The 26,827-nt window shown below is 39.8% G+C and overlaps 10 protein-coding genes across 14 annotated transcripts in view; 6 read left to right on the top strand and 4 right to left on the bottom strand.

The window, feature by feature from the left end:
* Positions 1-2,852, top strand: part of Kul (Kuzbanian-like) — a 65,485-nt gene extending 62,633 nt beyond the window's left edge. For both annotated transcript variants that reach the window (XM_065477120.1, XM_065477121.1), the window contains one exon: positions 8-2,852. In XM_065477120.1, coding sequence (XP_065333192.1) covers positions 8-823 — 816 coding nt within the window. In that variant the 3' untranslated portion in view covers positions 824-2,852. The remainder of the gene's footprint in view (positions 1-7) is intronic.
* LOC135935062 (uncharacterized) lies at positions 2,141-4,085 on the bottom strand. Its single transcript, XM_065477124.1, has 5 exons — positions 3,887-4,085; positions 3,752-3,835; positions 3,550-3,697; positions 3,385-3,498; positions 2,141-3,073 (listed from the first exon to the last, which is right to left on the bottom strand). Exons 1-5 carry the CDS (start codon positions 4,008-4,010, stop codon positions 2,887-2,889), a joined length of 657 nt encoding a protein of 218 aa, XP_065333196.1. The 5' UTR covers positions 4,011-4,085; the 3' UTR covers positions 2,141-2,886.
* Positions 4,086-4,176: 91 nt separating this feature from the next.
* Positions 4,177-8,284, bottom strand: LOC135935061 (xylulose kinase). The gene is made up of 11 exons (XM_065477122.1): positions 7,938-8,284; positions 7,793-7,875; positions 7,326-7,671; positions 6,691-6,792; positions 6,503-6,634; positions 6,293-6,446; positions 5,651-5,801; positions 5,287-5,585; positions 4,724-4,821; positions 4,523-4,666; positions 4,177-4,468 (listed from the first exon to the last, which is right to left on the bottom strand). The coding sequence occupies exons 1-11, from the start codon at positions 7,992-7,994 to the stop codon at positions 4,403-4,405; spliced, it is 1,632 nt and encodes a 543-aa protein (XP_065333194.1). The 5' UTR covers positions 7,995-8,284; the 3' UTR covers positions 4,177-4,402.
* Positions 8,285-10,236: 1,952 nt separating this feature from the next.
* LOC135935777 (uncharacterized) lies at positions 10,237-11,103 on the top strand. The gene is made up of 4 exons (XM_065478333.1): positions 10,237-10,383; positions 10,476-10,595; positions 10,698-10,799; positions 10,896-11,103. The coding sequence occupies exons 2-4, from the start codon at positions 10,479-10,481 to the stop codon at positions 11,022-11,024; spliced, it is 348 nt and encodes a 115-aa protein (XP_065334405.1). The 5' UTR covers positions 10,237-10,383; positions 10,476-10,478; the 3' UTR covers positions 11,025-11,103.
* Positions 11,104-11,304: 201 nt separating this feature from the next.
* LOC135937651 (brachyurin-like) lies at positions 11,305-13,495 on the top strand. Its single transcript, XM_065480832.1, has 7 exons — positions 11,305-11,474; positions 11,532-11,721; positions 12,163-12,316; positions 12,378-12,541; positions 12,735-12,833; positions 12,887-13,029; positions 13,248-13,495. Exons 1-7 carry the CDS (start codon positions 11,439-11,441, stop codon positions 13,422-13,424), a joined length of 963 nt encoding a protein of 320 aa, XP_065336904.1. The 5' UTR covers positions 11,305-11,438; the 3' UTR covers positions 13,425-13,495.
* A 285-nt stretch (positions 13,496-13,780) lies between these two features.
* On the top strand, positions 13,781-14,630 carry Vlet (Valette). Its single transcript, XM_065480833.1, has 3 exons — positions 13,781-13,937; positions 14,003-14,210; positions 14,265-14,630. Exons 1-3 carry the CDS (start codon positions 13,918-13,920, stop codon positions 14,622-14,624), a joined length of 588 nt encoding a protein of 195 aa, XP_065336905.1. The 5' UTR covers positions 13,781-13,917; the 3' UTR covers positions 14,625-14,630.
* A 176-nt stretch (positions 14,631-14,806) lies between these two features.
* Positions 14,807-15,660, bottom strand: LOC135937655 (alpha-ketoglutarate dehydrogenase component 4). Its single transcript, XM_065480835.1, has 4 exons — positions 15,512-15,660; positions 15,405-15,456; positions 15,048-15,211; positions 14,807-14,985 (listed from the first exon to the last, which is right to left on the bottom strand). The coding sequence occupies exons 1-4, from the start codon at positions 15,575-15,577 to the stop codon at positions 14,968-14,970; spliced, it is 300 nt and encodes a 99-aa protein (XP_065336907.1). The 5' UTR covers positions 15,578-15,660; the 3' UTR covers positions 14,807-14,967.
* On the top strand, positions 15,627-17,937 carry RpL17 (ribosomal protein L17). The gene is made up of 4 exons (XM_065480834.1): positions 15,627-15,730; positions 15,880-15,972; positions 16,313-16,643; positions 17,714-17,937. The coding sequence occupies exons 2-4, from the start codon at positions 15,892-15,894 to the stop codon at positions 17,857-17,859; spliced, it is 558 nt and encodes a 185-aa protein (XP_065336906.1). The 5' UTR covers positions 15,627-15,730; positions 15,880-15,891; the 3' UTR covers positions 17,860-17,937.
* Positions 17,938-17,946: 9 nt separating this feature from the next.
* LOC135937649 (synaptic vesicle glycoprotein 2B) lies at positions 17,947-22,267 on the bottom strand. Of its 4 annotated transcripts, none has more exons than XM_065480828.1 (13): positions 22,012-22,267; positions 21,102-21,179; positions 20,995-21,042; positions 20,877-20,942; positions 20,656-20,817; positions 20,434-20,596; positions 20,260-20,381; positions 19,716-19,954; positions 19,476-19,657; positions 19,107-19,372; positions 18,723-18,882; positions 18,168-18,295; positions 17,947-18,109 (listed from the first exon to the last, which is right to left on the bottom strand). In XM_065480828.1, the coding sequence occupies exons 2-13, from the start codon at positions 21,163-21,165 to the stop codon at positions 18,054-18,056; spliced, it is 1,656 nt and encodes a 551-aa protein (XP_065336900.1). In that variant the 5' UTR covers positions 21,166-21,179; positions 22,012-22,267; the 3' UTR covers positions 17,947-18,053. The 4 variants fall into 4 exon arrangements, with proteins under 4 accessions (XP_065336900.1, XP_065336901.1, XP_065336899.1 ...); XM_065480829.1 differs by lacking the exon at positions 22,012-22,267 and adding an exon at positions 21,976-21,994; XM_065480827.1 differs by lacking the exon at positions 22,012-22,267 and adding an exon at positions 21,585-21,943.
* Positions 22,268-22,939: 672 nt separating this feature from the next.
* On the top strand, positions 22,940-26,791 carry LOC135937650 (SET and MYND domain-containing protein 4-like). Its single transcript, XM_065480831.1, has 5 exons — positions 22,940-23,494; positions 24,023-24,246; positions 24,538-24,659; positions 25,331-25,911; positions 26,264-26,791. The coding sequence occupies exons 1-5, from the start codon at positions 23,163-23,165 to the stop codon at positions 26,655-26,657; spliced, it is 1,653 nt and encodes a 550-aa protein (XP_065336903.1). The 5' UTR covers positions 22,940-23,162; the 3' UTR covers positions 26,658-26,791.
* The last annotated feature ends 36 nt before the right edge of the window (positions 26,792-26,827 follow it).

Raw genomic sequence — 26,827 nt, 5'->3', positions numbered from 1 at the left:
CACGCAGGTGATGGTGGCGAAGGCGTTCGGGCGGCGTGACGACTCGAAGCTGCGTGCCGTAACCATCCTGCACACAGGCAACGCCACCGAGCAGGTGCGACTGCCACCGGGCGGCGGGCTCACCGTTCATCCAGGGGTTAGAAGCAAGCTGCCCCTGGGTAAGCGGGTGCGAGCTAAAGTGAACAAGAAAACCGGCAGTCCGAACGGCTCGCCAGAGAAGCAGCAAAAGCAGCGGCGCCGCCGCCGCAAGGAGGACGCGGGAGGCGAGAAGGTGGCCCCAAAGGTGGTGGTGGCGGCCGACCCAGTGACCGGCACAGCTGCGGCCGACGACCCGCTGGGCAAGGTGCGCAACTGGCTCATCTCGAGCAACCCGGCGCCGTCGGCGCCGCAAAAGGTCAATAAGCACATGCCGAAGAGCAAGTCGACGCCGGCCGCGCTCGCCTGTCCGGCTCCTCCCCCAGCGGCGGCGCCAGCGACGCGTGCGGCACCGGCGCCAAGAGTGAGCAAGGCGCGCAACAAGTCGCACAGCCTGGGCAACCTTCAAGCCAAGTCGGCCAAGCTACAGCTTCTGTACAAACCACCGTTCAAATTGACTGTCAAACTGAAGAAGCGCGAGGACGGCCGTGCGGCGGCTGCCGCCGTCGCCCGCGGCCGCACCGCGCTGCTGATCAGAGGCGGCCGCGGAGGTGGCGGTGCCGACAAAGGTCGTGCTGAGGCCAAGAAGCAGGCGGCGCACCGTGGCGCCGCCGACGACCTCGACGTGACCACGGTGGTGCCCTCGGACCGCGCGGTGCTCATCAACTCGGGCCCCGTGGTCACTTAGCAAGTGCCAACTCGTCAGGACTTATTTCCGAGCAGCCATTTGCGCGCGGTGTGATCTTTTTTACTGCTTACGAATCTTCTATGGAACGCGTCTTCTCTCGACGACACTCTCGAGCGCGTGCGGCAAACGTACTGATAGCGATTATATTTTAATTCGTTTAAAAATTGAACTTCAAGAAATTATTTTGTGTAATGATGGGAAATTAATTTTTTTGTTTGCTGGTCGTAGTTTTGTTGAGCTATGGGCGCTACCAGTCACATTTTAAGTCGTCTTATAAGGAACCCCTGCTTGTTTACTGGCCATGACAGTCATATAGTCTGTTTTAACTCAAATCTGGTTCAATGTTTGGAATCTTTTGATCTGTCAATTCGAGCTTCATATATGGAGCCTGGTGAAAAAATGGGTTAAGAAGTATAAAAATTCATTATATTAATTTGGTAATAATAAATGAATTGAAGAGACGAATTATTCATTGGGTCATTTCGTATATCCTTAACAAAAATTATTTTTTACCATATTTTTTATTGGCTCTATCTTTGTTGAAACTAACCGTAGAGAGAAAAAAAACTTCGCATAATTCTATTTTTTTCTCATTGCAAGCCCCATAGCCTATTTTTTAGGGACTAAGTAGCCTTGTCCAACCAAAAAAACTCTTCAGATTGATGATTTCCATGGAGGGATCTTCAGCAAAACTTAACTTGTATTCAAATTAATTGAAATCGCCTACCTGAAAATAGGGGTTCCTTGAAATTAGGAATTTTTACAATAGCTCAATTTTCCCAAATCTGTGAAAGTTTAAAAACAGTCCACTCAAAATTGATTTGGAAACCAGCCCTTTTTAACCCATTCTGGCATAATTAATAAATCGTATTTTGGCCTGGTTTCCGAATTTCAAATAATTTAAACTTTTAAAGAGCTATATCTGGATAATGTGCTTATGAAATAGTCAACCGACTTTTATTCCAGAGGAGTTTATTTTAAGTATGCTTTAGGGTTGCGAAATCAGCTCAAGTTTGTCTCCGCGTCGAGTTTATATATATATAAAAATGTATTATGATTTTTCGAAAACGATCGATATTGTGCATATATGTACGAATAGGGACTATCATTTTTGTCAGTGTGGAGCATTTTATTTCCGCTCTCGACGAATCAGCTGGGACCAGAAGTCAAAATAACTTAATGAAAACGTCCCCTAAAAATTAATATTGTTCTGAGGGAAAACACTGTCACGGGTATAGTTAAATTCGTCCGGGACTGCGTCTTCTCTCTGTGTGTTTGGTGGAGATTTTCATTTTAGAAATGAGAATGCCAAAATCGTTTCGTTAATTAATCTTTGTTGGGGTATGAACAAAAATAAATAGACGTAAGATCCTAATTGTGGTACTCATAAAAATACATTGATTAGACAACAACTAAATCCTTGTTAATCAGGTCGAATTTCTAACAAATGCATTTGAACAATAAGTAGAGGAATGTAGTTCTCTGATTTCTAGCTGTCCAATCAAAATACCGGTAGAATTTTTTCTAAAACTCGGCATTCCATCTTCATCTTCACTCAGGAGCATGCTAATATTGAAAAGGTGCAATGTGTCTAATTGTGAGTGCATGTGTACGAAGCCAAATTTCTCTATTCCTATGTCTTCATGTTATTTGTGAGCGGACAGATGGAGGAGTGATTAATTTAACCGAAACACACGAAAACGCGATATTAATTTAACTTAAAAAATGAAGACACAACGTGATAAACTAATCCAAAAATTATGTTGATTAATTTAACATGTAAAAAATACGAGTGTGAATACTGAGCAAGAAGTGCGTTGATTATGTTGTTGTAAATTGGTGTTGTCGAATGTTTGTTTGAAAGAAAGAAACTGATTTCTTAGCCGCTAGCAAAATGGCAACTTTAAATGCTAAGAAAAAAATGTTTAAAACTTGTGCGGTTCGCAGCACATCGAGTTTCACACGTTTATGTTGTGGAAATGCTGTAACGAATATCGGTTCACAAATATATTTTAAATGTTTTAACATACACACAGCAGCCTTTTTATTTGATCCTTCCCGTTTTAACTCTTGTGTTGCTTGATCACGTAGGCGTCTTCATAGGAGGGTGGCATATCTTCCATTTGGTACATAACTGGCAGGTCTATCGTCTGGGAAGTGGCCACTGGAGACAGCACGCTGGTCATGTGCATGCTGCCATCAGGCACGTGCGACTCAAATGTCGAGTAGCTCAAATCGCCCATAAACGTCCTTTGAATAAAAATTATTTCAGAACTCTATAAATGTTATAAAATGCATCTCTATGTGTCATAAATTTTATTATTTATGGTCTTAACTGAAGAGCCAAATTTCATTTCATTTTTTATATGGAAGTTCAAGAACGAGGCAAAATCTCCAGAACACTTATCATCTGCTTTTTTAATAATGTTGAAAATGTGAAAACCAAAGTCTTTACACTTTAACTATTGCTCACGAGGGCTCTATTTATTTTGAATATCTTCGATCATATCTTGGTTTAATTCTTTTCTGTTGTCATGTTGTTAGAAAATATGAGATTGAACCTGTTTTGTTTCTTCCTAAAGCACGCAACTAGTAAGTAAGAGCAGGACACGGTCAGCGCCAATCCAACAATAAGCCAAACCACAACTGTCATAAAATTTGGATAGACGGGCCAACTGAAAAAATAATTATTGAAAAATCACTGAGAGGGAAATGAGTTTTTTTACAAGCAAACTCCTTCGTGATTGAGCGCGAGCCCTCTTTCGCATAGACAAAAATACTGCTGCTCATTTTCGGTGCGAAGGCAGGCAAGAGACTCGCAGCACGGCTTGTACCCATTCGCACTGCTGTCAAGTGTACATTGGGCTCCATAAACTATTCACAAAACGTCAGTTTGGAGCAAGACAAATTACGCTCCTGATAGTATACTTAAGCAATCTTCTTGTTTGCTGAATATGGACTGGATCTCGTTGATAATCTGATTGGCAGATTTTTGTAAGTCCACCGTCGCCTCTGAAAGCGTCTTCGTTTGCAGGGTGGCTCGATTTAAAGTAAATTTCGTACCTCCATACTCCCCGAGATCATTGCTAGTCAAAATTTCTCCTTCGACAAACCTCGCATCTGACCTTGACGTGCAGAAAAGGAGAGAGACTCCATGCAAAAGCAAAATTCCCTGTCGAGCGATCATGACTAATAGTTGAGCCTTTGTGTATGAATTAAGTGTTATCAAAAGTGCGCTTGTGCGCAAATTTCATCATCTTCCAAGAGTTTTTGTCTTATCTCAGCCAAGCGCGAAATCGGTTAGTAAACATATTGCTGAACGGTATTTTTCCATTTCCACAAAAACGCAGAGATTACTTTGTGTCGTCATGGTTTAAAAGCGTCTTTATTAAGCTCGATTGTGCATCTTAAATAAAATCAATAACATTAGGACTAATCAACAAATAACGATTTTCTAATAATTTAATAATGAGTACATTGACAAAAATGCATTTTAATAGGAATGCAATAATTCTATTTGTGCGACTTGCAGGTTACTTTGGAATGTGTTTCTTTTTGTGGTTATCACAAGCGAGTTGTCTACTTCTCGTTGCTCATCAGGCTTTTGATGGTCGAATTCCACTTTTCTAACATAGGATTGTAGATCTGTTTGGTTTGAAATTAAATACCAGTCGTTACGATTTATTGAGTTCATTTTACCTCTTGTGCGTCAGCATAGGGGGTGCAAAAGGGCTCCTCTGCGCCTCGGAACTTAGCAGCCACTTCAGAAAAAGGCTTGTCAGCCATTGTGACCATGTGGAAGGCACGGAATGCTCCACCTAGAGCGGCAGAATTAGTTCCATCCTGCAAGAAAAAAATCAAAAATAAAACAGCCTCAGGATTTTGACAATATTATGTTACTTGAATATAAACTGGAGCATTAAAGACGTCGGCGTAAACTTGCAGTAAGCATTTGTTTCGCGATGCTCCGCCGGTTGCAATAATTTTCAAATTGCTGCCTGATGGAAAAATAATCGTGATTAATTACACACAATGGGGACTAAATGAAATGAAACATAATTGTGAAACAATTGGTTTTTGCGACAATAATGTTATTGTTTAGTTCTATAGTGCTCTAATTTTTCTTACCTTTGCATACACAAATAAAGCTTAGTTATTAGATTAAAAAAGAGTTTCAAATTTTCAAAATTTTCAAGCTGTTTACCAAACTTCACCAAAATTAGATAGAAATCACTTACTTAAATCACTTACTTAAAACAAGTTTTAAAAACTCGATTTTAAAGAACGTGGAACCAAAAAACTTTTAAGATTAGGTAAGGTGTTTAAATTAGATAAAAAAATAAATATATGCAGCAAATAATGGCGTTTTACGTTGAGTGTTCCTTGTGAAACATGCCTTAAAAATGTGTACAAAAGTATTTTTTTATCAGCAGGAGACACGTTTCATTTATCTGTTTACTTACTTGAGTCAGATCCCAGTAGAGTTTCCAACGCCGCACGTCTGCAGAGAGCTTGTCCCTCGACGAGAGCCCTGATCTCGATTTCCATACTGGTGAAGTGTCCCACTTCAACCCCAGCCGCGTTGAACCTCTTGACGCTTGGCTGGATGCCAGGCATCAGGGGCTCAGGCACATCCATGAAGATGCCGTAGTTTCCAAAATTTCCTCTTGGTGTGCTGTCCAAAAGGGAGTTGAACTCCCCCCAGCTCTTATTCGCAACTAGGTCTCGCACTCTTTCCCTGGTCAGTGAGCCGTTTGCGAAGCTGTGCGAAACGTTTTGTACTTGTCAATCAATCAATTGAAAGCTTAAAGGAGCAGCTTTTAGTACCAAAGTAAAGCCATGTAATGGTCAGCATCAACTGGATTGCACAATAAGTGGCCGAGCCCTCCAGGCAGGCTGCAATACTCCGATACCCAGGCAAAGAGAGTGTCGCTTGAGCCCAGACTCAAACCAATTTCATGAGGTCCCAAACAAAGACCTAGCAAAGAGAAAATAATGTTTATTTTAAATGGAAGCAAAGATAATCAATTAAAATTACTCTTTCCTCCTATTACAGTTAGTATAACTGCGCATTAATATTTTTCTACCAAATATTTTAGATACTTAAATTGTATTTAAACTCTACTGGTTCTAAAAAGAAAAAATCGATTTGATATTGAAATAAAAATTATTGTAGCCGTCTCCATTTTACATTGTGAAATTCACAAAAAATATTCAATCATGATCTGCTAGTTGATTGAGCAGGTCTTTTTTATCCAGTTTAAGCTAATACGTTTTTTATAGAAACTAAAAAATGGGACCTTCCAAAATTTAACTTAGTGAGAAACCAGTTCTTAAAATGAATATAAATTAAAACCATTCAATCATCACATTTAAAATCGTCATTTTCATCGACAAAATCAAGCCCTAATTATTCAAAATGAACGATGAATAAAATTTGACAGCAAATATGATAAAAGCTTGTCTCACCTGCGAGAGAAGAAGGATTGTCTCCAGTGAAGGCAATCACTTTGCAGTCAGCAGGAAAGCAGAAGCGCTCAACAAAATAAGGCGAAATGTCCCCGAGCACAGTTTGAGATTTGCATGGCTCGCCCAACTTTGACTTGAGTTCAGGTGCGCAAGCCTAACCAACATTCAAGATAAGCACAACAGTTTTTAATTTAAAATATTGCGACAAACCTCAAGACATTTCGGGTCCCATTGGTGCGTTTTAATGTCTAACAGATTCATTCCTGATCCATCTGACAGATCAATGGGAGCAAACCGACCAAGTAAAATTGAGCAAAGAAAGCTGCTGATCAGTGAAATCCTCTGGAAAACGATTATTTTTGGTAACAACCGTTAGTATTCGACAAGATCACACTTACTTCTGTGTTGTTGTAAATGAAGGATTTGGTTTCAAAAACCTTGCAGATTTGCGGACCAGCGAAGCGCTCATGCGCCGGTGAACCTGTTACCTCAGCCAGGCTCTAAAGCATAAAATCAGAAAAAAATCAATTTTAAAAAAAATATTTAAATTCCAATTTTATATACAAGGGAAATTATTGCAATGTATTTCAAATCTTTAACGGAGAATGAGAGAGACCAATAATACTGATTCAGTACTGGTTTGTATTGCAATTTTGGCCAACCCCCGGAAGGTGCCCATTTCTTCTTGAGATTTTTATTTTCATATTAAAAATCTTAAACAAAATATAAGTACAAATAAAATATCAATGCTCAACTAGATTTTAATTGGGTGACTTTCCCGTGACTAGATAGTTTCAAACAAATATATTTTGACTGGTTCATTATCAAGTAAGCGCGTTCTTGTTTTCATGAACACCAAAGAAAACCTATTATTAATCTTTGGAATATTATGAATATACATCAAGAATGATTAATAGAGCAATGAATTTTCGTTTTTATTTTGAAAAAGTTTTAATATTTAATTACCTGCCTGGAGAACGTTATAGTATTTACCCATCACTAGATTTATATTATGACCTCACAAAAAGCTCACCGATCCTGCCACCTCGAGGGAGGTGCTCATCTTTTGGCACTGCTTGGTGGTCGAGTGATCCCTCCAGATTGGCGAGTTGGGTAGCGAGAAGCAGGAGGCCGTCTGTGCGTGCAGGAACATGGACGGGCTGAGGGTGGAGAGGGTGCGTTCGGCGCCCTTGTGCCAGAACACGGTGCCATGCTGCTGGGCGGCGCCTGAGATACCCTTGATGCGGCCGAAAAGCTCGACCTGACCCCAGCTCACCCTGAGACGGTCCAGCAGCATGTCCAGCGCCTTCAGCCACATAACCGGATTGGCCGTAACTTCGGGCACTTTTCCTTTGCTCGTGTTAAAGCCGCCCTGAGTCCTGCAAAATCAATAATGGAGAATTTTATATACAAAAAAACTGAATTCCTCTGGTTTTTAAAAATTGTTAATTCTGAACGCAATTTTCATAAGAGAAATATTATCGAGATTATGTACCACACCTGAATTCAGGTAGCTCATTGTCGTATTGCACATGAGCTTCGTGGACCACTTGCAGGTTCTCATCAATGATGACCGCCTTCAGCTGCAAATTAGGGAGAGTCCAGGTCATGCGATAAAACTCCTCATAAAAAATGAAAATTATACCTGCTGAGTGCTGAGGTCGAGGCCCAAGAAAAGAGGTCCTTCCTCTTGCTGCTCCATCTCTCAAATGAGCATTAGTTCAAAAATAAGTTGTTATTCCAAAGCCCGTGCGTTACATTCTCCTTTATCTATCCTACGTGCGCTACCACTGATAACGAGGTCAGAGCGCTGGCTAAAACGGGTCATCAAAGAGTCACTACGGCAGCCTGCGATGTCGGTGCCTCCTCAATGGAATCATTCACAGGCTCGCACTTCCCACGGCCCTTATCGCAAAAATTTTGTGATATCCAAGTGGCTGTCAACAACAGCTGGTCCTTATGAAAACAGAAAGCCGTGTACCGTCGTCGCCGAGCAACGAGCAACGACACCAGCTTAACATGTTGTTCGCCAGATAGCGCTGATCAGATACTTTTCTCGCATTTTTATCCATATCATGCAGTGTAATTTTTTTCTATTTTTCTTTGGGTGTTTCTAATTTGAAAAATGGATAATATGCAGCAGAGGTAGGAAACCAACCAAAACTCAAATCATTTCAGTTAAATACTGTAGAGCAAAAATCCTGAATAATGTTAAATCGGTTAAATCTTTTGAATCTTCCTAATCCCATAGCGCCTGCGTAAGTGTAGTTAGGCAGCACGACGAAAAGCAAAGTAGCACTGGTTGCATAGCTCGCGAAGTAAATATCCAGATGAGCACACATACTAAGTTTGGTTTCATTCAGGTCTTACGGTGGGTCCTCGTTCGTAAAAGGCAAAACACAGCTATATGAAACGGGTTATAATATGGAATAACTGTTTATTCTTCCTGTACGCTATATCGTCAGAATAAAAAGTATTATTACTGGCAAATAGTTGTTATGAAAACTACAACCATTGCTTGTGGCTGGTGGAACGAGAGTAATTAATTTTACCAAATAACCAAAATAATTGAAATCAATGAAATCATTGATTTATTCCTATTATAATAAGTGATGGCTTTGTTTTATGTGTAAAACTTTTATCAATCAAGAAGTCGTAAACAGTAGTTTGAAAATATTAATTGAAATACTATAGACTATAAAGTTATATCAAAATGTTCTTGCACAATTTTAAAATTTCTCAGCCAAACCGTAAAAGCTATTAGAAAATTTCCACTTCCAACTTGAGTATTTTTCTAATTTTAAAATCTTTTTCACCGTTATGTTATAGTTGAAAAATGTCTAGTTTTTTTCTTAAGATCAATTGATTTAAATTTTTTGCTGCTTTTTGCGAATTCGTAATTTTTATCATAATTGTAACCATTTTAAAGGAAGTTTTATAAAGTGATTAATTCATTTGCCAATGCCAACATCGCGCCAAATTTTACGTAACACACCAAGAAATTTTTTTTTTAATGTGCACGCACACTAAATCATCAAATTTGCTTTATCTACCTATCTTCGCTGTTTAGACAAAACAGTGCTTTTATCGGCCTTTGCAAATTCTACAATAAATATTTCTGCTACGCATGACGGGAGAAAATGATTAAAAATGGTCCAATTGGTCTCGTTGAATTCTCTTCCGTGATACAAAAACATTCGTTTTTTGTGTAAATCTTGTCGAGGGGAAATCCCAGCTACTTGCTGATGGAAGAAAGAAAGAGAGAAGAGAGCGAGAGAGCCGGCAGCGCCACTTTAATTCTAACAAAATATGCGTGCGTCGGTCAGCTTGTTCATGAACCAGGATATGCCCAAACCGGTTATCCAATTAAATTGTGTAATATATTAATCCGAAAAACCTGTGATCTTCACACTTTATCAATATTTTCGCTATGGGGACCTAATGGAGAAGGAGTAAACGCTAATGCATCATTATATTGACAGCTTCCTAAAAGCAAACAATATTTTCTCGCGCCGAAGGTCATATATGTAGAGCGTGCAATTTTTTAGCTTCAGTTTCGCTCAAACCCAATCAGCGTTTAACGTTGTTTTCAAGGTGAGCACACAATTATGCACTTCTTACCAATAAAAACGACATAAATATTTTGAAATTGCAATTTTTGTTGCAAATTGGTAATTTATTTACAATTATGCATCTATTAAAAAACCGTGGTAAGTTTTTTGCGCGAGTGTTTCTGAATTTTCCTAATTTAAATTGCACAAGAATATGTGAAGAACGCTAAATTTTACGCTTGGCTGCCAGTTCCCAAAAAAATCTTTGAATACTACTGCCAGAGAGTTGCATGTGCGCAAACCGCAGAAGTAAATATGTTGTATATGTCTCTAACTTTTTGCACTGCGCGCGCTCTGGCTGACGCACAAACCAACGGCGGTGTGTGAATGATTTTGACTCATTTTCGGCAAAAAAATGCTTCGCGAATGCGGAGAATAAGCAAGTCAGGGGATAAAGGTGCCCTTGACTGCCGAGACTATAAAAGAAGCGGTCCACACTCCGCGGCTTCGTACAACACTCCTCGAATACTCGCCTGACAGGTGCGTCTCTTACCGAATCTCTTTTTGCAAAAGAATTTCGACCGATTTCTTCTTCGTCTCCTTACACATAACGCTCAAATTGTGTTTCCTAGAAAATGAAGTTCGCGTTTGCTTTGGTGTTCCTGGTGGCCGTCGCTTCTGCGGCGCCCGCTCCTCAGCAGCCGGCGGTGCCCGACAGCCCGCTTTCGCAGCTCCTGCAAGACGCTATTTTGGTGAGTGGTTGGGTCAACGCACCCTTTTTTTCAGATTGATTCTCACTCGAAATTATCACAATTGGCACTAATTAATTTGAGTTATCATTTGATATTGCGTAGGAACCTGCCACCAAAAACGAGGCTTTGGCCAGGAATAGTAGACAGACTGATTTTTCAAATCAAAATAGTCCCCTCAGTCAGCTCCTTTATGACATTTTGCAAGTAAGAAAACCTCTATTTGTCCCGTTTAATGAGATGTACTATGATTTTGTTTTCAAAGCCGAATGCGAGGTTTAAACTTTTCCTGCCTAATTTCAGATCCCCCAAATGGCTCTGCAAGCCGTGTCCAGGCTGCTGACAAACCCTGGCAACACCATCGGCCAGAGCTTCAGCTTCGCCAACTCGAAACCTATACAACAGCAGCAACAGACGCCCAACTTGATTTAAAATACCTGCTCCATTTATTTATTTAAAACTAAAATAAATGTATACTTTTTACGTCCCAATAAAAAGGTTTTTTTATATACACAGAGTTTTTTATTTAAATAAGAAAGGCCAAATTTGTATAATAAAAACTCTCGATCATCTACTTTTTTTGAAACTGTGCAGACGCAATTTTTCTATAAAAAAATTGAGAGGGCCAAAAACAATGACGAGTCAGATTTGTCTGTTTTTGAGCGTGATACAGCATGAAATCAGCATTTGTTCCCATTCCAATGGAGTGTGTGAGTGTGCGCGAGAATCACAAGCAGCATCTGCGGAAGTGACGAGCAGCAGCCCGTTGCGGAGTGACAATCAAAATCTCATCAACATAAAAGGAGCAAGGTGCCTCTCCACTGCCTGTGCTAAAATGAAACTGATATGCAACTGTTGATAGCACTTCTTATAACAGCTCAAGTACAGAAAACATAATTCATTTCTTATCAGGAAAACATAATTTGTGTAAAATATCAGATTGCACAGGGATGGAAGAGCCAGTTCGCGCGTGTCAACAAGACCAAAAGGCTGGCGGTCAAGGTGAAAAACAAGACGTTGGATCTGTACAGTAAAGAGGAGTGGACTGCCATGCTCAAGTCCCTGCAGCCAAAACTTGACGGGCCTGTTGTCAAAATAATTAATGACTCAATGTCGACAAAATCCGACGGTATAATATTTAAATGATGCATATTATTTAAATATTTAAATGTTTGAGAGTGACACCAGACAAAACTCTTTCGAAAATTCTTTTAATTTCGAATAGTTTGGTCATGACTTTTTAAAATTTTTGCAAAGCAGCCCCTCATTAAAATTTGTTTCGGTGGAAAGTGCCCGCAAATATAGGCAGAGTGTCCAAATTGCAATTTTAAAGTGATGCTCTGGGCCATAGATTCGTCTTGTAAAAATTCATCAGTAATTTACATTGGTTTAAGCTCTCTAATTTACATGATTATTACGCATATCTTAAAGAAAAGAGGCAATAAAATAAATTAAATTTCACCTTGTTGTTTGCATTGACAATGAGTGTTATTGCTGCTGTGGTGATAGCTCCAATACTGTATAAGTTAATACGACGCGTGTTTCACTCATTGAATTCTCGCTCACTCAGATATAGAGCTGGGCATGCGGATAATCAAAGGGCGCAGCAGCTCCCGTGGACAAAATCCTTACCAAGTGGGAATTCTGATCGGCGAAGACAGTTTTTGTGGCGGCGCTTTAATCTCTGGCAATTTTGTCATCACCGCCGCTCACTGTTTAGAGGGGTACGATTTAAAGTTGCTTTTTATTAGTTTAATAACTGATCAACAAATTTGGAAAAATCAGAAACTCGTTTACAGTAATACTAGGAGCACAAAATCGGAGTGGCTTTGAGACGGGCAGAATGACTATTGAAACGAGCAGGATTATTATGCACCCCAAGTGGAACAGCGATCTGGTCGTCAACGACCTCGCCCTGCTGCCATTGCCTTATCCCATACCGGAATCTAGTAATGATGATACATATTATTTTTGAAAATTTACACCGTTAGACGAATGAAAATAAAATCTACACAATTAAATGCGACATCATGTAAAGTTTTCTCACGTTATAACAGAAAAATAGTCTAAATAGGACATTGAAAGTCAAATTCACTGCTTTTTAGAAGTGAAAATGATAAAATATTTCATATATAATTTCAGATTTCATTAAAAGTATAAGACTTCCAAAGCGGTCTTCTGCAACAGCAAGTTTAGACAACAATAACGTCACTGTCTGCGGATGGGGCAAAACCTCTGACGGCAATGACCATATTTCTTTATGCATTTATTTCAATAAAATGTTTGAATCGTAGAGGATGCAGCTCCAGCATCTAATTTAGCTTGCGCAAGAACCAGACTCATCAGTAACGCAGAGTGCACTAAATTGTACGGGTCAGCGAGTTTCAAATCAACCAATTTGTGCGGCAGAGGCTTAAATCAGCAGTCAACATGCAGCGTAAGTAAAAAATCTTGAAGATTGTTTATAAATATCTGCAGTGTCTATTTTAATAATGCGTAAAATGAACAAATATATTTGAAACGAGGATTTATTAGAAATAAATAGAAAGTTGAGAATTTGTGGTATTCCTCAATATAGCTTGTAATCTTAAATAATAATTTAATTCCAATGTCTGTATAATTGAAGCAATCAAACAAATTTGGTTTAATTTGCAGGGTGACAGTGGCGGGCCTGTAGTCTTGACAGAACGGGACAAACTGCCCACGCTGATCGGAATTGTGTCTTACGGCGCTGCTGCGAGTTGCGAGGACGGCTACCCTGATGTCTTCACCAGAGTTTCGAGCTATTTGAGCTGGATCACAAATGTAACCGGAATAGCAGTTAGGCGTTAAATCGTGCACTACTACGGTTCCTCGGTGATAAATGTTTGATTGTCCGCGTAAAAATTCAATAAAAAAAAACAATGAATTGGAATTTTTAGAAGTTTTCTTAAATTATATAGGCCCTTATAACAGTGTAGTTCATGAAAAATTAAACTATATAATTTTCAGGTCCTCCGATTTATAAATATATAATTCCAGAACAAATTAATCATTATTTTAAAATAAATAATTAAAAAAAAGGACGAAGGAAGCATATATATAACCAGTGCGAGGAGCGCGAGTTTATTATTTTTGGCGCCCATCATACTTGATGCAGCGTTCAAGTTCCAAACCTGACCGATAGATGGCTTCGCTCAATATTTTGGTTTCTCTACGTTACACTCACTTCAAAGCTAGGCACTTAAAGCAACGAAAACTAATTAAACACGTACTGCTAATTGTTCTCCGCAGTAAAACAAAGGACAGATTATTTTTAGATATAAGTCAACTTGTTTGCGCTTAAATGTTTTCAGTGAGTTCTAGGTGAGTCGAATAAAGGTTTTGATTTCAAATTGATAATGTAGCCCAATCATTAATTTTTTGCTCAGTTTCAGAGATAACAGGATTGGAATAATAAATTCGGTAGACAGCAGCAAATTTCCACTGCTTGTCACTCGGCTAGCCCATGGGATGCAAGTTTCAGAAAAAACCGAAGTGTTCTCCCAAGATGAGCTAATTAAATTGGAGTCATCGCTAGGACTCGAGGAAAAAGATCTGAAAATTCTTCTGGACAGCATAAATTTAATTCTAACTCAGGTTAAAAAATGGTTATTTTTTAGGCATAATATCTTATGATTAAATATTTTTTAGGCTGCCTTGACCGGTTCAAATTCTGAGTCTCTGAAGGAACAGCTTGAAGCTGCTGGAGTGGAAAATGAAAAGTCAGCAGCCATCATTGAAGTGTGGCAAAATTCAGGAAAGCAGATCATTGAGAGTTTAAAACTGAGACTGTCCAAGCCCCAGCAGCTGGACGACATACACTGGTCCCTTGGAGCAAGCATATCTTCCAAGAGCCAAGCGGAGCAAAAGTCTCCTCACGCAATTTTGCAGTTCACGATGAAAAATCAAAAGGATTCTGAAGCAATCACAGTTCAAATGAACCATGAACAACTATTCAGCCTGCATCAAAGCTTGCAAAGTATCCAAGACAAGCTGGACTCTTTGAAGTGAGGAAAAGGAATAAATCGGCTTATATTGTGTGTATGGATTATGATCGAGTGAAAGCTTTTGTTATGATATTATTGCTTGTTAAAAGATGCATAAATGACATAATATTATACTATCACTATTTTGATGCTTTGCAATATTATCCAGGAAAATTATGAATTTAAAAGCAATTATTATAAATAAAGTTTCCATAGTTTGAAATACCGATTATTATTTACACATTGCAAACATACTTAAATTATTGCATTAGTACTGAAGAGGACTACATGATGACCCGGAAGGAGGATGATGATCAAGCAGCTTTCTCCTTAGGTAAAATGTTCTTCTATTCTCAGATTCATCGCAGTTATTCGGGTCCACCGCGCTGAAAAATTAAAGTAGTACGATGCAGTGAAAATAATAATTATACGAATGAATTTAGTTTACATTAATGAAGTCTACTTCTTGCTGGCTCAGCTGTTGTCTTCTGTAGCGGTAGGGCAGCTGCCAGTCTTCGATGATGGGACCCTTCTGGACAGGCTTGAAGCTAGCTTTTCCAGAAGAGGACGGTGCAGAAGCAGCAGCGGCTGCAACCACTCTCACGTTATCAACTGAAAATATAAATAAACAATATTTATTACATGCATACTACATAAGAGACTTTGAATAGCAATGTTTCTGAGAAATATTAAGTTCACTTATCAAAACGTAAATTATTTCACAAAATGATTCTTAAATTTGATCCCAGAAAAAAATTATTAAAACTGGCAAAAACTAAGAAACGAAAATAATAACAATCCTCACCAGGAGCACTGCCATTGCGGAACTTGATGAGCGGAACATGCGGCCTGACCGCCTGAAATAGGACAAAATTGGAGGCGAGAATATTTAATTAATACCACAGAACTGACCTGCCATGCACGGAAAACCACATTGGTCATCATTTCTCGTCGGAAAAGTGCCGAAAAAGACGACATGGGAACCTGGACCTGCTTTCGCACCAGCTGTGTGGGGGCGTGTTCGCTTTAAGGAGCTTCAAAATTGTCGCGCTGGAAAATCAGACGATCGTAAACAAGGCAAGACTCGCTTCCCCCCTCCACATTTCTTATTCGGCATACTAACGTGTCGAGGTGAGTTGTGTCTGAAAAATATTTTTAATCTTCATTCATCCTCTTGAAATTCTGCCTGAAATCGCAACAGGCCGCTAGTTTCGATTCTAAAAAAGAGGAACTATCAGAAAATACAATTATTCTAACGCGTTTTATTGGACTTTTCGCAGCATTCCGGCAAGATGGGTCGATACGCTCGTGAAGCCGATAACCCCAACAAATCATGCAAAGCACGAGGCTCAAATCTCCGTGTTCATTTTAAGGTATGCTCGTTTTACTTAAATTTTTAGGTGCAAGGTCAATTAAATTATGATCTATTTGACTGTCGCCCGCCAAGCCCTTCATTTTAACACAATATTAATGATTTTTAACCTTTAATGAAAGCATGGAACGAAAAATGTCGGACAGTCAGTGTCGTCAAAGCATGACAGACAGCGACTGTTCTGTATTAGTTGCAAGCATAAATATCGTACATTTTAATATTAATGGTGTATATAAGTATGCACATTTTGTCCCTATGGTTTTTTGTTTTTATTTAATATTGGACTCAACTGCTCATAACGTAAACAAACATTTTTAAAGCAACCATGTTTTGCATTGCAGAACACGAGGGAAACGGCTCAGGCTATTAAGAAGATGCCCCTGAGGAGAGCCTTCAAATACCTGAAGAACGTTGTTGGCAAGAAGGAGTGCGTGCCCTTCCGCAGGTTTAACGGCGGCGTTGGTCGCTGTGCGCAAGCCAAGCAGTGGGGCACCACTCAGGGCCGGTGGCCAAAGAAGTCTGCTGAGTTCCTTCTGCAGATGCTGAAGAATGCCGAGTCCAACGCTGACTACAAGGGTCTTGATGTTGATAGGCTAGTTATTGAACACATCCAGGTCAACAGGGCGCCCTGCCTGCGAAGGAGAACTTACAGAGCTCACGGCAGAATCAACCGTAAGTTTCAATACACACTACATAATAATGTACAATCTTCGACCTCCACTGACCACTACTTGCACTTCTTGGAACAATGTTATTTGAAATAAATGAGTAGTGTTAGTGAGCGAGAAGTTACAAATAGGTATACAAGGTACAAATCTATCCACTTGGTTTGTGTCACCGACAGTATTCATTAAAAAGTTTGAATTTATTAGTAGGCAACACTGCATTGTTTCCAATTTTGACCAGCCAGTTTAAGCCAGGGCGATCAAAACCAGATGATTCCAAGCAATATTTGCCGGGCTTAAATTGGCATTTTTCAAATTAGTTAAATTTTAAGGCTTTAAAGGAGCTCTAATTAACCTGGTTAATAATTTACTAATAAGTGCGTTGAAAATATTTAACATGACTTTAAATCATGATATTTTAGGTGAAACCATTTTATGCTTGCTTTACATAATAATTTAGTTGAAGGAACCTAATTCCAACCAAATTAGCCGGTTAAATCCGGCTTGGCTGATGTTTCTAAAAAGCCAGCTTTTTTCGGAATACTGCCAAAATGGAAAACATTATTTTGCCCGTGTTAGTTCGTGGATATTTTGTTCAGTTGCTAATTATACCAGATGTGACTATTAGCTTAACTGGCATTAATTTAATTTATCCATTTTGCCAACCAGGCGTGAAAAATTAATATCTTGTCCATTTTAAGTCGGCTAATAATTAAGTCTTACTGATAATTAGTTCAATTTATTTATTGTTATTTAAGATTAAAGATGAATTTGTACACTTGTGTGGAAATGCAACAATGGTTTCCCACCCCTTCAAAAATACTTAATCTTGAGAGGTAATGAATATCAAGACTTCATCCTCGTTGATTTCAGAGTTATTTAATTTAATTAACTTCATTTATTTAATTAATTTAATCTTCGAAATGCTCAAATTGCTCAACGGGCTGAAATCAATGCGGATTAAATCTTATTATTCGTTTGCCTCTCAATAAATAAATGTTGATTTATTTTCTTTAAAATAAAATCAAATGCTCTCATCTTTCTGAGTATTAAGTAGGAATTCTTTACTCTTTTCAGCTTACATGAGCAGCCCATGCCACATTGAGGTGATTCTGACTGAAGCTGAGGAGGCTGTCGCCAAGGCGTCCGAGGAGGAACCAACCAAGAAGAAGGTTTCCAAGAAGAAGCTGGCCCGCCAAAAGGAAAAGATGATGCGCGAATAAACATGATTCCCCTTACACCTTGTAAGTCTCATTCAACAACATCTTCTAATAAATTAAGCGGAACAGCTTGTTTAAATACTGGAAATCTTTCATTAAGTTTCATTCTTTATTTATTAATTATCAAAGCTTTAATTGGCATCGCTTTACTCATCAAAAGCAAAGTCAAGTATCACAATGGTACGTTAGTGGCGAAATCAGGCTAGTGGCGCCCTGGTCGTGTTTGGCAGGAAGAGGCACAACAATCCACCACCTGAAATCGATATTTTATTTCAAAACTGTTCTTTTTTGTATATTTATTTTGTAAGTACCTATGAGCAGGAATGCTATTATGAATGTTGGAGCGGGACAGTACAAGTCAAGCAACGTGGCTATCACAATATTTCCTATGATTCCTCCCAATCTCGCTGCTATCATTGAAACTGCCACTCCGGTCGCTCTGAAAATAATGTTTTATTACATTTCAAACGCATAATTTTAAAAGTTATTGACGCACGTTTTAAGTATATTAAGGTTATTGAATATTAACTACAGCCACCTACTCGCGTACTCGCACACTAAATTATGCGATACAGTACACTTCCATGACGTGGGTTGAATGAGCAAAGTATGATTTAAAAAAATTCAATGCCATTGCTTTTAGGAAACTAGAAGTATTGAAATTTTATGGAATATTTCTTTACTAGTCTTAAATTGTGCAAAATGACCTTTCTGACGGTCAAATTCGGAGAAATGCGCGCAAAACCAAAATTTGTGTTTTTTTCTGGCTGGTGTTTGGCGTTAAAAAAACAGCGGTGCAATTTTAGCACTGAAAAATTGGCAAACCCTGGGTTTCACGTTTCAAATAATTTTTAAAAATAGCAAACCTCAAATTTGTTGGAAAGACCTCAGTAATGAGACAGTCAAGGGCTGCATTTCCGCAGCTGATGGCGCTACTAAAGACAGCGGAGACAACTAGGTTAGTAGTTGAACTGTGCACAAAGTAGAGCCCGATGGCGCACATTCCCGAAGTAAAAGTACTGAAAACTGAAAAGTAAAAAAAGTCAGCGCAATTTCTTATTTTTGGACTTCATTTCTTCTGTGGTAGACAGTTAAAATTTAGTGCCACATCCATAAACTAGTACACATCATTTTATAGAATCAATATGCAGGGTTGGACCGCTTTATCATCTCAGAGGTATGAAATAATGAGGTTATCAGTGATACTTTTTTATTTTGCGCTTCTAAAACTACAAGCATGCTCCACGTACCAAGGAAGAATTTTCTGCCTAATCTGTCGATGCCCAGAACCGCGAAAATGTTGCTTGGAATAGCGGCCGCAACCGTGATGAGTGATTCGAGGAATACTGAGCCCGCGATCTTCTCCGAGCAGGTTGCAGAGTTTTCCGAGTTGACTCCCGAATTGACCACATATTCCGTGACGCCGCATATTGTGGCCGGCTGGCCAGGGTGCGCCTGACTGTATTCATTGAAGCGGTTGAATAGCTCGGGGAACCACATCATCAGTCCGTAGTAACTGAAACCAATTCTCCATTTAGAAATATTGCCAAAAGAGTAAAACCAAAAAATCTAAGGCTATGAATTATTGCTATTTTTTTTTTTTTTTTAGATTAGCTCACCCAATATGAAAGGAAAAGTTGATCACAATAGAAATAACCGTAAACTTGAGAATAGGTGACGTAAAAAGCTGTTTGCCGTTTCTCATGACGTCGCCCAACATGCCGCTGCAAGAGTTTTTGCTCGCGTATTCTTCATTGAACTTGAGCTCGATTGCTTTTTTTGCTACCTCCAAAGTTCTCACCTGCAATTCATTGATTAAACCGTTAAAAAAATAATTGTTAGTGAAGAAAATGCATTACCGGATAAGAGGAAGCGTCGCTTCCCGTGTTCATCACGTAAATGTGTCTGAAAACCTCAATCGCCTTGTCATGCTCGCCCCTGCTCAGAAGAAACTTCGGGCTCTCTGGTAGGAAGCAGAGTAGCATTGCAACCAAGAAACTGGGCAGCGAGCAAATCAGTAGATAGATTCGCCACGAGTTGAGCTTGAAGTCAGGGGACTCGTAACCTATCCCGCTGGGTATCACTATCCACGCCAAACCTGAATCAAAAGAAAAAAAAACAATGCATTATGAACAGAGAGAAACATTGATAAAAAGGCACGTTTATGAAATAGTATTTTGTATTTTAAGCTTGCCGCGTAATAACTGATGATGACTAACAATAAGCGTGCTGTACGCTGCATGATTTTCAAGAAAATTTATTTACCAACAACTGCAATGATGTTCTTATTAAATTTTACCTGCTTAACGTGGGTAATACACAATTCCCCTTAGACTTTTAATTATTAGTTCATTTACTCATTAGTCTAAATATTTTATATTAAGAAAAGTTTGAGAAACACACCTGCCACGAAAAGGTTACCCAGAGTCCAAAAGGCAGCCATGAAACTAAGCATTGAGCCGCGTTTCTTCTTCGGCTGAAATTCGGCGAAGTAGGACCAAATAACGGGGCCGCTGCCGCCTAAACTAAAAGAGAGCATTAACTGACAGGGTCGTCGTAAAAGAAAGCGCAACTAACGCTGCTCCGTTGAGAAAGCGGAAAAACATAAAGAGCGAGTAGCTCTGGCTGAAGCCGGAGGCCAAGATGCATATGCCCGTCATGACCGAAATGAGTATCAACACCTTTTTCCGCCCCAACGAGTCGGCCACCGAACCCCAGATGTATGCGCCGGACATCATTCCTTTTTTGATTAAAGCATAATTGATTCCAAGAGGGAGGAGAGGTTATAATATTTGATACCGATGAAGATGATGCTGTTTAGCCAGCCTTTCGTATACGTATTGAGTTTTAAATCGCACTGCGCCGACGGCAGGATGAACGACATGGACACCACGTCCATTTCTTCGCTTGTGCTCACGAAACCACACACGACCAAAAGGAAGTAGTGGAATCTGCCGTATCCTTTTTGAAGCAAGTTTGTTAAACATAAGTCTCGATTGAAAGAATGCTACCACACGTACCTGTCATCTCGATGGCTGTCTCAAAATCCACATCCTGGTTTTGATTGTTGAAATCCTTTCCTAAAACTCGATTAGAATAACAAAAATAGTTGCAATTTTTCATTTCAAAACGGCTTACCCAGAACTTCCACTTCAATTTCATGTTTAGGGCATTTCTGAGTGTCATCTATTTAAAGATTTGTTTCTAGTTAGACTATTAAGGAGGCTAACGAACGGAATACTTGCCTGTGGATTTTCCATTGTTTGAAGAAGACGTTGTTGCGTTGTTCAGCCGGCATCCGTTTACCATCTTAATCTGAAAGTCTACGGGGAATTTGTAATTAACAGTCTCCTGCTAACAAAGTAATACAGCCGGCGCAGCAGTAAAGTCGCGCCGGTTGCATACTTTCGCAAGGCAATTGATAGTCGTTCAATCGGCAAGTGCGACACGTTCACAACATCACGCGAAATTGGTTTGTTAAAACGCGTCACTCGCAGAACAGACAGACGCGGCCAACTCATAGTTAGCTTCGATTGAGTTTTCTTTAAACTTGATATTCGGTTTCCAATTGAAAAACTACTTTGAAATGGGGGAATATTTTGATAATTAAAATATATTCAACAAAATTCCGACGTCATGTTTGCAAGCAATTCGAAATCTGTTTAAAAACAATCATTAGGTGTTATTGAAAATTCATTAGGGTTATTAGATTATCAAAATATTCTCACCAAGAAAATACGAGATAGCGGCGTTTGGAATCCGTCGCTCTCCAAGTCAGCAGTGGCGATGCGCTAGTCGGGTATTGAAGTACGAGGTCGGCACTATTCACTAATCAACGCGATAGCTGTGATCAGCGGCCCAACGGTCGGTTGGGCAAATTATTGGACAATACGAGGCGCGTAATGCTATTATGCCGCGCGCGGGGCCACTGGCCAAGAGGAAAAGCAGCCGTGCTCCTCGATCAACTGACTTATGGATGTGCCAATTACGGGTAGGAAAATTTATCCGCGCCGCTCGTGACTTATCAAGGCAAAATACACGCATAGCGCAGCGCACATTTTCTGCTTATCGGTTTGCAACGGCGAGCGAGCGCCAGTACTGCGAGATATACAAACACACCACACTTTCCAGTTGCCACTCTTAACGTGTCCTTACCTTTAATGCTGCTGCACCGCCTGTCAGTACAGCTTTTACCACCTATATGACTCTACACAGTCGTCAAAGCCGCCACCTAGAGTTGTTTTCGTTTTATTTTCTTGTACGTCATTGGAATTCAGTTGTTAGTGTTTTGAAATGGACTTTAAATTTTTATAGTTGTCTCCTGATTAGATAGTATCAAAAATGTCAAAAAGTCATTAGACTGAAACACGGAAATCCAATATAACACGAGGAAACGAGAACAAGTTAGCTCGGGGCGCCGTTGGAAGAGGAGAGAAGCAGCAGCTGACCGCTCATTGAGTAACTATGCGAATGCAAACATTCCATTTTTTTACTCTCTCCCTACCAAATCTATTTTTAATTAAAAAACATTGTTTAGCTCGGAAACAACACGTTACAATTATTATACTAGCTATGAATAACAATGAAACAAACATTTTTCCAGTAAATCTCTTTTTAATGAAGTAATAACTTTCTTTCTTTCTTTATGTGTGCAGCTAGAAAAGTCTGGATTTTCTCGATCCAAGAATATGTTGTAAAATCAGCGCAATTCAAAAATAAACATCCAATTTTCACGTACACAAACACTAGAAACTCTGTGGTTTCACTTGTGTTGCTGTGATTCACACTGTTTTGATCATGTGATCTTCGCGAGTCGGCGGCACGTCCTGAACAACGAGAAAAGCAGCCAAAAACAAGAACTTCCCTCGCAACATGTATTTTATTTAATGCCCACGGATGATGCTTCCAACGCTCTGTTCTCATCGCGTAAATCAACACCAATTTACTAAACGTTTAGGCCTTAGAAAAACAGATCCCCTGGCAGTCTGCCTGCCGACCGTCTCACTTTGTTGCTGCTTTATTCGGTCGCAAATTTGTCCTATTAATTGCGCATCAAACGGCGCGAAGTATAATGCTGTTGCAGTTGTAATTAGCGGTCAGCGCGGCGCCTCAATGGCCGCAACAAAGGAGCTAAGGGATTAAACGCAGCGGGGCTTGGTAAGTGAAAAATAGAACCGCTCCTCTCGGTCGTCACGTACAACAAAGTGTCACTCAACCTTAGTTAGTCAGTCGTTCTGTTTCGGGCTCTGCTGCTGCCCGACGACGAGCCCCCAACGCGTCCTGGACTTTCGTTCCCGCACGGAAAAATGGACCGAATGGAGCACTGGAAGCGTCAGGGAAGCAGCTTCTACTCCAAAGGGGAGTTGGTGGAGGCAGCGGCCGCTTACGCCAGGTGCATCGCCCTGAGCAGCCCCGGCAACCGCGAAAGGGCACTTGCCCTGGCCAATCGCAGCGCCGTCCTCGTGGTCATGGGCCGCTACGAGGAAAGTGCGTCGGACGCCGAAAGGGCCTTGCAAGCGGACTATCCGGACGTTCTCAGGTTCAGGTTGCACCTAAAGAGGGCCCTTTGCTTCAGGGAGATGGCCCAAATGTCTCGGGCTGAGGACGAGCTGCGCAGAGCGAAGGACATGGTCAACAGGTTCAATAATAATTTCTGTTTTTTTTTGTGCTATCCATCCAGCCCAGCCTAGTTGAGAATTGATAATTAATTAGCCACAGTGAATACAAAATGGCGCATTTAACTATCAATTAGAAGCATTATTGAACATAGCCTTAAATTTAATTTTGATGGCAATCATCCATGTCTTGATGGCGGAACAAAAAATCTGTTGACATGATACATATAATATATAGCTGCTTCCCGTGTGTAGGCTGATGACGACCTAATATGCTATATACATATTTCACCCAAATAACCACTAACTAACCTTCATAGAGGAATCTTCATTCAGTACATTTTATGAAGAGAGTGAAATTCCCTAGCAAGCATATCTTTATAAAACATGCTGATAACTAAATTTTTGCACTTTTAATGACAGTACGTATGTATTTTTTTAACCAATTTTTCGTTTACCTCTGAAATATTAAAGGAATTTTAATGCACGTGTGTTTGAAAGTATGCCAGTAAATAATATTTTCTACATAACTTTCATATTTTTATCAACAGCCACATCCCTGAAGAAAAAATAGGAAACATAACTGAGCTCTTGGAAAAATCGTACGTGGGCCCTGTTGATATCAAAAGTTTTCCTTTTGAAGTAGAGTATTGCCCGTCACCTCAACTAGCGAAGGGTGGAAACATAGACTGTCCTGGCTTTTCAGCGCTAGTTCGAGTTGAAACTGATGGTTTTTACGGGAGGAAGGTTGTGGCCGCTCAAGACATCAGTCCAGGTAGAAAACACGTAGAAGTATACCTTTTACCAATTAAACGCTGCTCTAACTCACAGTAGTTTGAAGTGTTTTATATGAATAATATTTGATGGAATTGTTACTGAGGCCAGCATCCATGGGAATTAAAAAAAGGAAACACATATCTGCTGCAAAAAAAGATTCATAACCAAAACTATGGTAAAAGTGTGAATAATTTGCTAAAAGAACAGTGTTGAAATTTTTCAGTGTTTAAGTGTGGAAGTGTTTATTTTTATTCAAGCTATTTTTTTCAAGGCTGAAAACCCTTGTTAGGTGAAGTAATTTTAGTCGAGGAGCCGGTCGTCAGCAGCTTGAAAAATGACTCAGAGTGGACCCACTGCGCGCAATGCTACAAATTCTGCCTCTCTCTCATGCCGTGTGAAACTTGTCGAAAGGTAAATCACAGCCAGTTTAATTGGGGAATCAGTCCGTTCGAGAAGCTAATTTTACCAACGCCGCACGATATTTTGGTCATTGCCGAGAGGAATTAGCTGTGCGTTGAAAATCATTAGTTATGGGTGGCATGCGTTCAGTGATTTGTTGTTATTTTGAGCCCAAGAGAAGGACTCGCACCGCTGATGCAAGTGCCAAAAGTCTTATATCCTTCTAAACGAAGCATGTTGTATTGTTTTGATTCCCCCTCGAAATTTATAGCTAATTTGATTTCAATTTAACTTTTGCAAAAATAAATTAATAAAAATCACTCTTATAATCAAAACTTTACTCTGATGCAAAGATTAATTTTATGATTCTATTGATAAAAACCTTCAATAGTCTGTTGGTTAATTTGTTGTTATTGTAAAATAGAAAATTAACAGTCGTTATAAAAAAAACATGACGAGACAAGAATTACGCAAGTAGTTAGTAAAATTATTATTCATCATACTTTTCATGGTAGGGCTTTTTATCCAATAAAATGTACTCTATTTTCCCTGAAGTATTAGGAACTCGAAAATAAAATTGTGCTCAAGTGTGAGTAGTCTAATTTCGATTAATAAATGACCTCAATAATTACTATGTGGGAGTGAGAAAACTATTTTACTCCTCATATTATTTTTGTTTTTAGATTTCATTCTGCAGCGATGAATGCAAGTCAGCCTCCACCGCAGGCGTCCATAGCATGGCTAACTGCACCGCTATGAGCCGCTTTAACTCTGATCTCCAAACGGTCATGAACCTGTCCGAAACCATATTCTCCACGTTCTCCAGAATCATCGACCTCATTTCGTCATTTGGCATCGACACGCTGATCGCGTTTGACCCTGAAAAAGACAGCAAAAGTCTCCTGGGACGCCTCCTTGATCTGTGCTTCCACAGGGTGGAGCAGGAGGAGCAGCTGAAGAGGGCATGCGCCTTTGTCATCCGTCACTGCTACCAGTTGGATGACGAGCAGGTCATCCAAAAATTGGCTGACCTCAGTTACAGGGTCATCTTGATCGACAAGGCCAACAGCTACAGCATCGAGGAGCCGATTTTCGACAGCAGGAGCGCCGAGTTTGAGATCAAAATCATTGCGTACGGCACGTACCCGTCCGCTTCCCTGATGAACCACTCGTGCGACCCAAATGTGGTTTCATCCTTCCACCGCAAGACCATGGTGATCAGGGCAGTCAGACCAATAGCCAAGGGCGAACAAGTGTTCAACAGGTAAATGTGCACTTTACGACTCCTATTTTCGGTAAATCAATATATGGCATAATATATCTTTAGAGAATTTCAAAATTATTCTATATCAAAGTCATCAGGGGCATTGGCTCAACTTTGTTAAAAACACAAAAAGCTTTCAAGTGATTCGATTTATAATCCTATCTAAATTAAATCAAAAGCAACCAAAAAATGCCAAAAAATTGTTTTTAGAAAAAGAATTTTCTATATAACATTAAATCAACCTCTAATAAACAACTCGAAATATAGAGCCCAATCGGGAAATGTCGCGCCAAGCTGACTCCTCTCCTATCACGCACATTCGTTTCACTCTAAAACGATTTAAATCTGGCAGGTACTGCAACTCGTTCTACAACATGCCGAAAGATGTGCGCCAGAATCGACTCGGGATGTACAGCTTCAAATGCGCGTGCGAGGCGTGCACAAAGGATTGGCCACCCGCCAAGATGCTGCCAGACGAGCCCAAATTCCTGCTAGCCGAAAAAACGCGTCCGCTTTTGGACAAATTCCAGGGGGTTCTGAGCAAAAGCCGTTCGGCAAACGGTGTCGGTGTCAATTACGAGTTGCTCAGGAAAGATGACACTTTCAGGTGCTGCGTCGACCTGCAGCAGTTGTATTTCGAGCCGCAAAGGTGGTCGCGCTTGGACAAGACTTACCGGGCAGTTGAACTGCTCCTCTACTACCACTTTTGTGCCAAAACCAGAAATTTTGTAATGCGTCCTGTTTGATTTTGAGTGATCACTTGCATTTCTTGAAGTTTATGCTTTGATTAGGTTTTCTTTGATTTTGACTGATTTTAATTTGCGGTTTGTGATAAGACTATTTTCATTTTTTTAATATAAATTTTCCCTTTCATTTGTTTAAAAATGAAAAAAGACAAAAATTGAATAATGACAAT

This window comes from Cloeon dipterum, chromosome 2, assembly GCF_949628265.1.
Source record: "Cloeon dipterum chromosome 2, ieCloDipt1.1, whole genome shotgun sequence".
Taxonomy (NCBI): Eukaryota; Metazoa; Arthropoda; class Insecta; order Ephemeroptera; family Baetidae; genus Cloeon; species Cloeon dipterum.
The sequence above is the reverse complement of the archived record's forward strand: the minus strand, read 5'-3'. Positions and strand labels throughout refer to the sequence as shown.

What these genes read in the sequence shown, in the direction of transcription:
- LOC135935062 (XM_065477124.1), bottom strand. Translation starts at nt 4,010, where the DNA reads ATGATCGCTCGACAGGGAATTTTGCTTTTGCATGGAGTCTCTCTCCTT. An exon ending in AATCACGAAGGAGTTTGCTT is followed by an intron (nt 3,499 to 3,549) that starts GTAAAAAAACTC and finishes TTATTTTTTCAG; the next exon opens with TTGGCCCGTCTATCCAAATT. An exon ending in TTTAGGAAGAAACAAAACAG is followed by an intron (nt 3,074 to 3,384) that starts GTTCAATCTCAT and finishes TTTTATTCAAAG; the next exon opens with GACGTTTATGGGCGATTTGA.
- LOC135935061 (XM_065477122.1), bottom strand. Translation starts at nt 7,994, where the DNA reads ATGGAGCAGCAAGAGGAAGGACCTCTTTTCTTGGGCCTCGACCTCAGC. An exon ending in AATGAGCTACCTGAATTCAG is followed by an intron (nt 7,672 to 7,792) that starts GTGTGGTACATA and finishes TTGATTTTGCAG; the next exon opens with GACTCAGGGCGGCTTTAACA. An exon ending in TCATTTACAACAACACAGAA is followed by an intron (nt 6,635 to 6,690) that starts GTAAGTGTGATC and finishes ATCGTTTTCCAG; the next exon opens with AGGATTTCACTGATCAGCAG.
- LOC135935777 (XM_065478333.1), top strand. Translation starts at nt 10,479, where the DNA reads ATGAAGTTCGCGTTTGCTTTGGTGTTCCTGGTGGCCGTCGCTTCTGCG. An exon ending in TCCTGCAAGACGCTATTTTG is followed by an intron (nt 10,596 to 10,697) that starts GTGAGTGGTTGG and finishes GATATTGCGTAG; the next exon opens with GAACCTGCCACCAAAAACGA. An exon ending in TCCTTTATGACATTTTGCAA is followed by an intron (nt 10,800 to 10,895) that starts GTAAGAAAACCT and finishes GCCTAATTTCAG; the next exon opens with ATCCCCCAAATGGCTCTGCA.
- LOC135937651 (XM_065480832.1), top strand. Translation starts at nt 11,439, where the DNA reads ATGCAACTGTTGATAGCACTTCTTATAACAGCTCAA. An exon ending in GCCGCTCACTGTTTAGAGGG is followed by an intron (nt 12,317 to 12,377) that starts GTACGATTTAAA and finishes TGGAAAAATCAG; the next exon opens with AAACTCGTTTACAGTAATAC. An exon ending in ATCAGCAGTCAACATGCAGC is followed by an intron (nt 13,030 to 13,247) that starts GTAAGTAAAAAA and finishes TTTAATTTGCAG; the next exon opens with GGTGACAGTGGCGGGCCTGT.
- Vlet (XM_065480833.1), top strand. Translation starts at nt 13,918, where the DNA reads ATGTTTTCAGTGAGTTCTAG. An exon ending in ATGTTTTCAGTGAGTTCTAG is followed by an intron (nt 13,938 to 14,002) that starts GTGAGTCGAATA and finishes TTTTTTGCTCAG; the next exon opens with TTTCAGAGATAACAGGATTG. An exon ending in TAAATTTAATTCTAACTCAG is followed by an intron (nt 14,211 to 14,264) that starts GTTAAAAAATGG and finishes AATATTTTTTAG; the next exon opens with GCTGCCTTGACCGGTTCAAA.
- LOC135937655 (XM_065480835.1), bottom strand. Translation starts at nt 15,577, where the DNA reads ATGTCGTCTTTTTCGGCACTTTTCCGACGAGAAATGATGACCAATGTG. An exon ending in TGGTTTTCCGTGCATGGCAG is followed by an intron (nt 15,457 to 15,511) that starts GTCAGTTCTGTG and finishes GTCCTATTTCAG; the next exon opens with GCGGTCAGGCCGCATGTTCC. An exon ending in CCGCAATGGCAGTGCTCCTG is followed by an intron (nt 15,212 to 15,404) that starts GTGAGGATTGTT and finishes TTATATTTTCAG; the next exon opens with TTGATAACGTGAGAGTGGTT.
- RpL17 (XM_065480834.1), top strand. Translation starts at nt 15,892, where the DNA reads ATGGGTCGATACGCTCGTGAAGCCGATAACCCCAACAAATCATGCAAA. An exon ending in ATCTCCGTGTTCATTTTAAG is followed by an intron (nt 15,973 to 16,312) that starts GTATGCTCGTTT and finishes TTTGCATTGCAG; the next exon opens with AACACGAGGGAAACGGCTCA. An exon ending in AGCTCACGGCAGAATCAACC is followed by an intron (nt 16,644 to 17,713) that starts GTAAGTTTCAAT and finishes TACTCTTTTCAG; the next exon opens with CTTACATGAGCAGCCCATGC.
- LOC135937649 (XM_065480828.1), bottom strand. Translation starts at nt 21,165, where the DNA reads ATGGTAAACGGATGCCGGCTGAACAACGCAACAACGTCTTCTTCAAAC. An exon ending in AATTGAAGTGGAAGTTCTGG is followed by an intron (nt 20,943 to 20,994) that starts GTAAGCCGTTTT and finishes ATTCTAATCGAG; the next exon opens with TTTTAGGAAAGGATTTCAAC. An exon ending in AAACAGCATCATCTTCATCG is followed by an intron (nt 20,597 to 20,655) that starts GTATCAAATATT and finishes TAATCAAAAAAG; the next exon opens with GAATGATGTCCGGCGCATAC.
- LOC135937650 (XM_065480831.1), top strand. Translation starts at nt 23,163, where the DNA reads ATGGACCGAATGGAGCACTGGAAGCGTCAGGGAAGCAGCTTCTACTCC. An exon ending in GCGAAGGACATGGTCAACAG is followed by an intron (nt 23,495 to 24,022) that starts GTTCAATAATAA and finishes TTTTATCAACAG; the next exon opens with CCACATCCCTGAAGAAAAAA. An exon ending in GGCGAACAAGTGTTCAACAG is followed by an intron (nt 25,912 to 26,263) that starts GTAAATGTGCAC and finishes TAAATCTGGCAG; the next exon opens with GTACTGCAACTCGTTCTACA.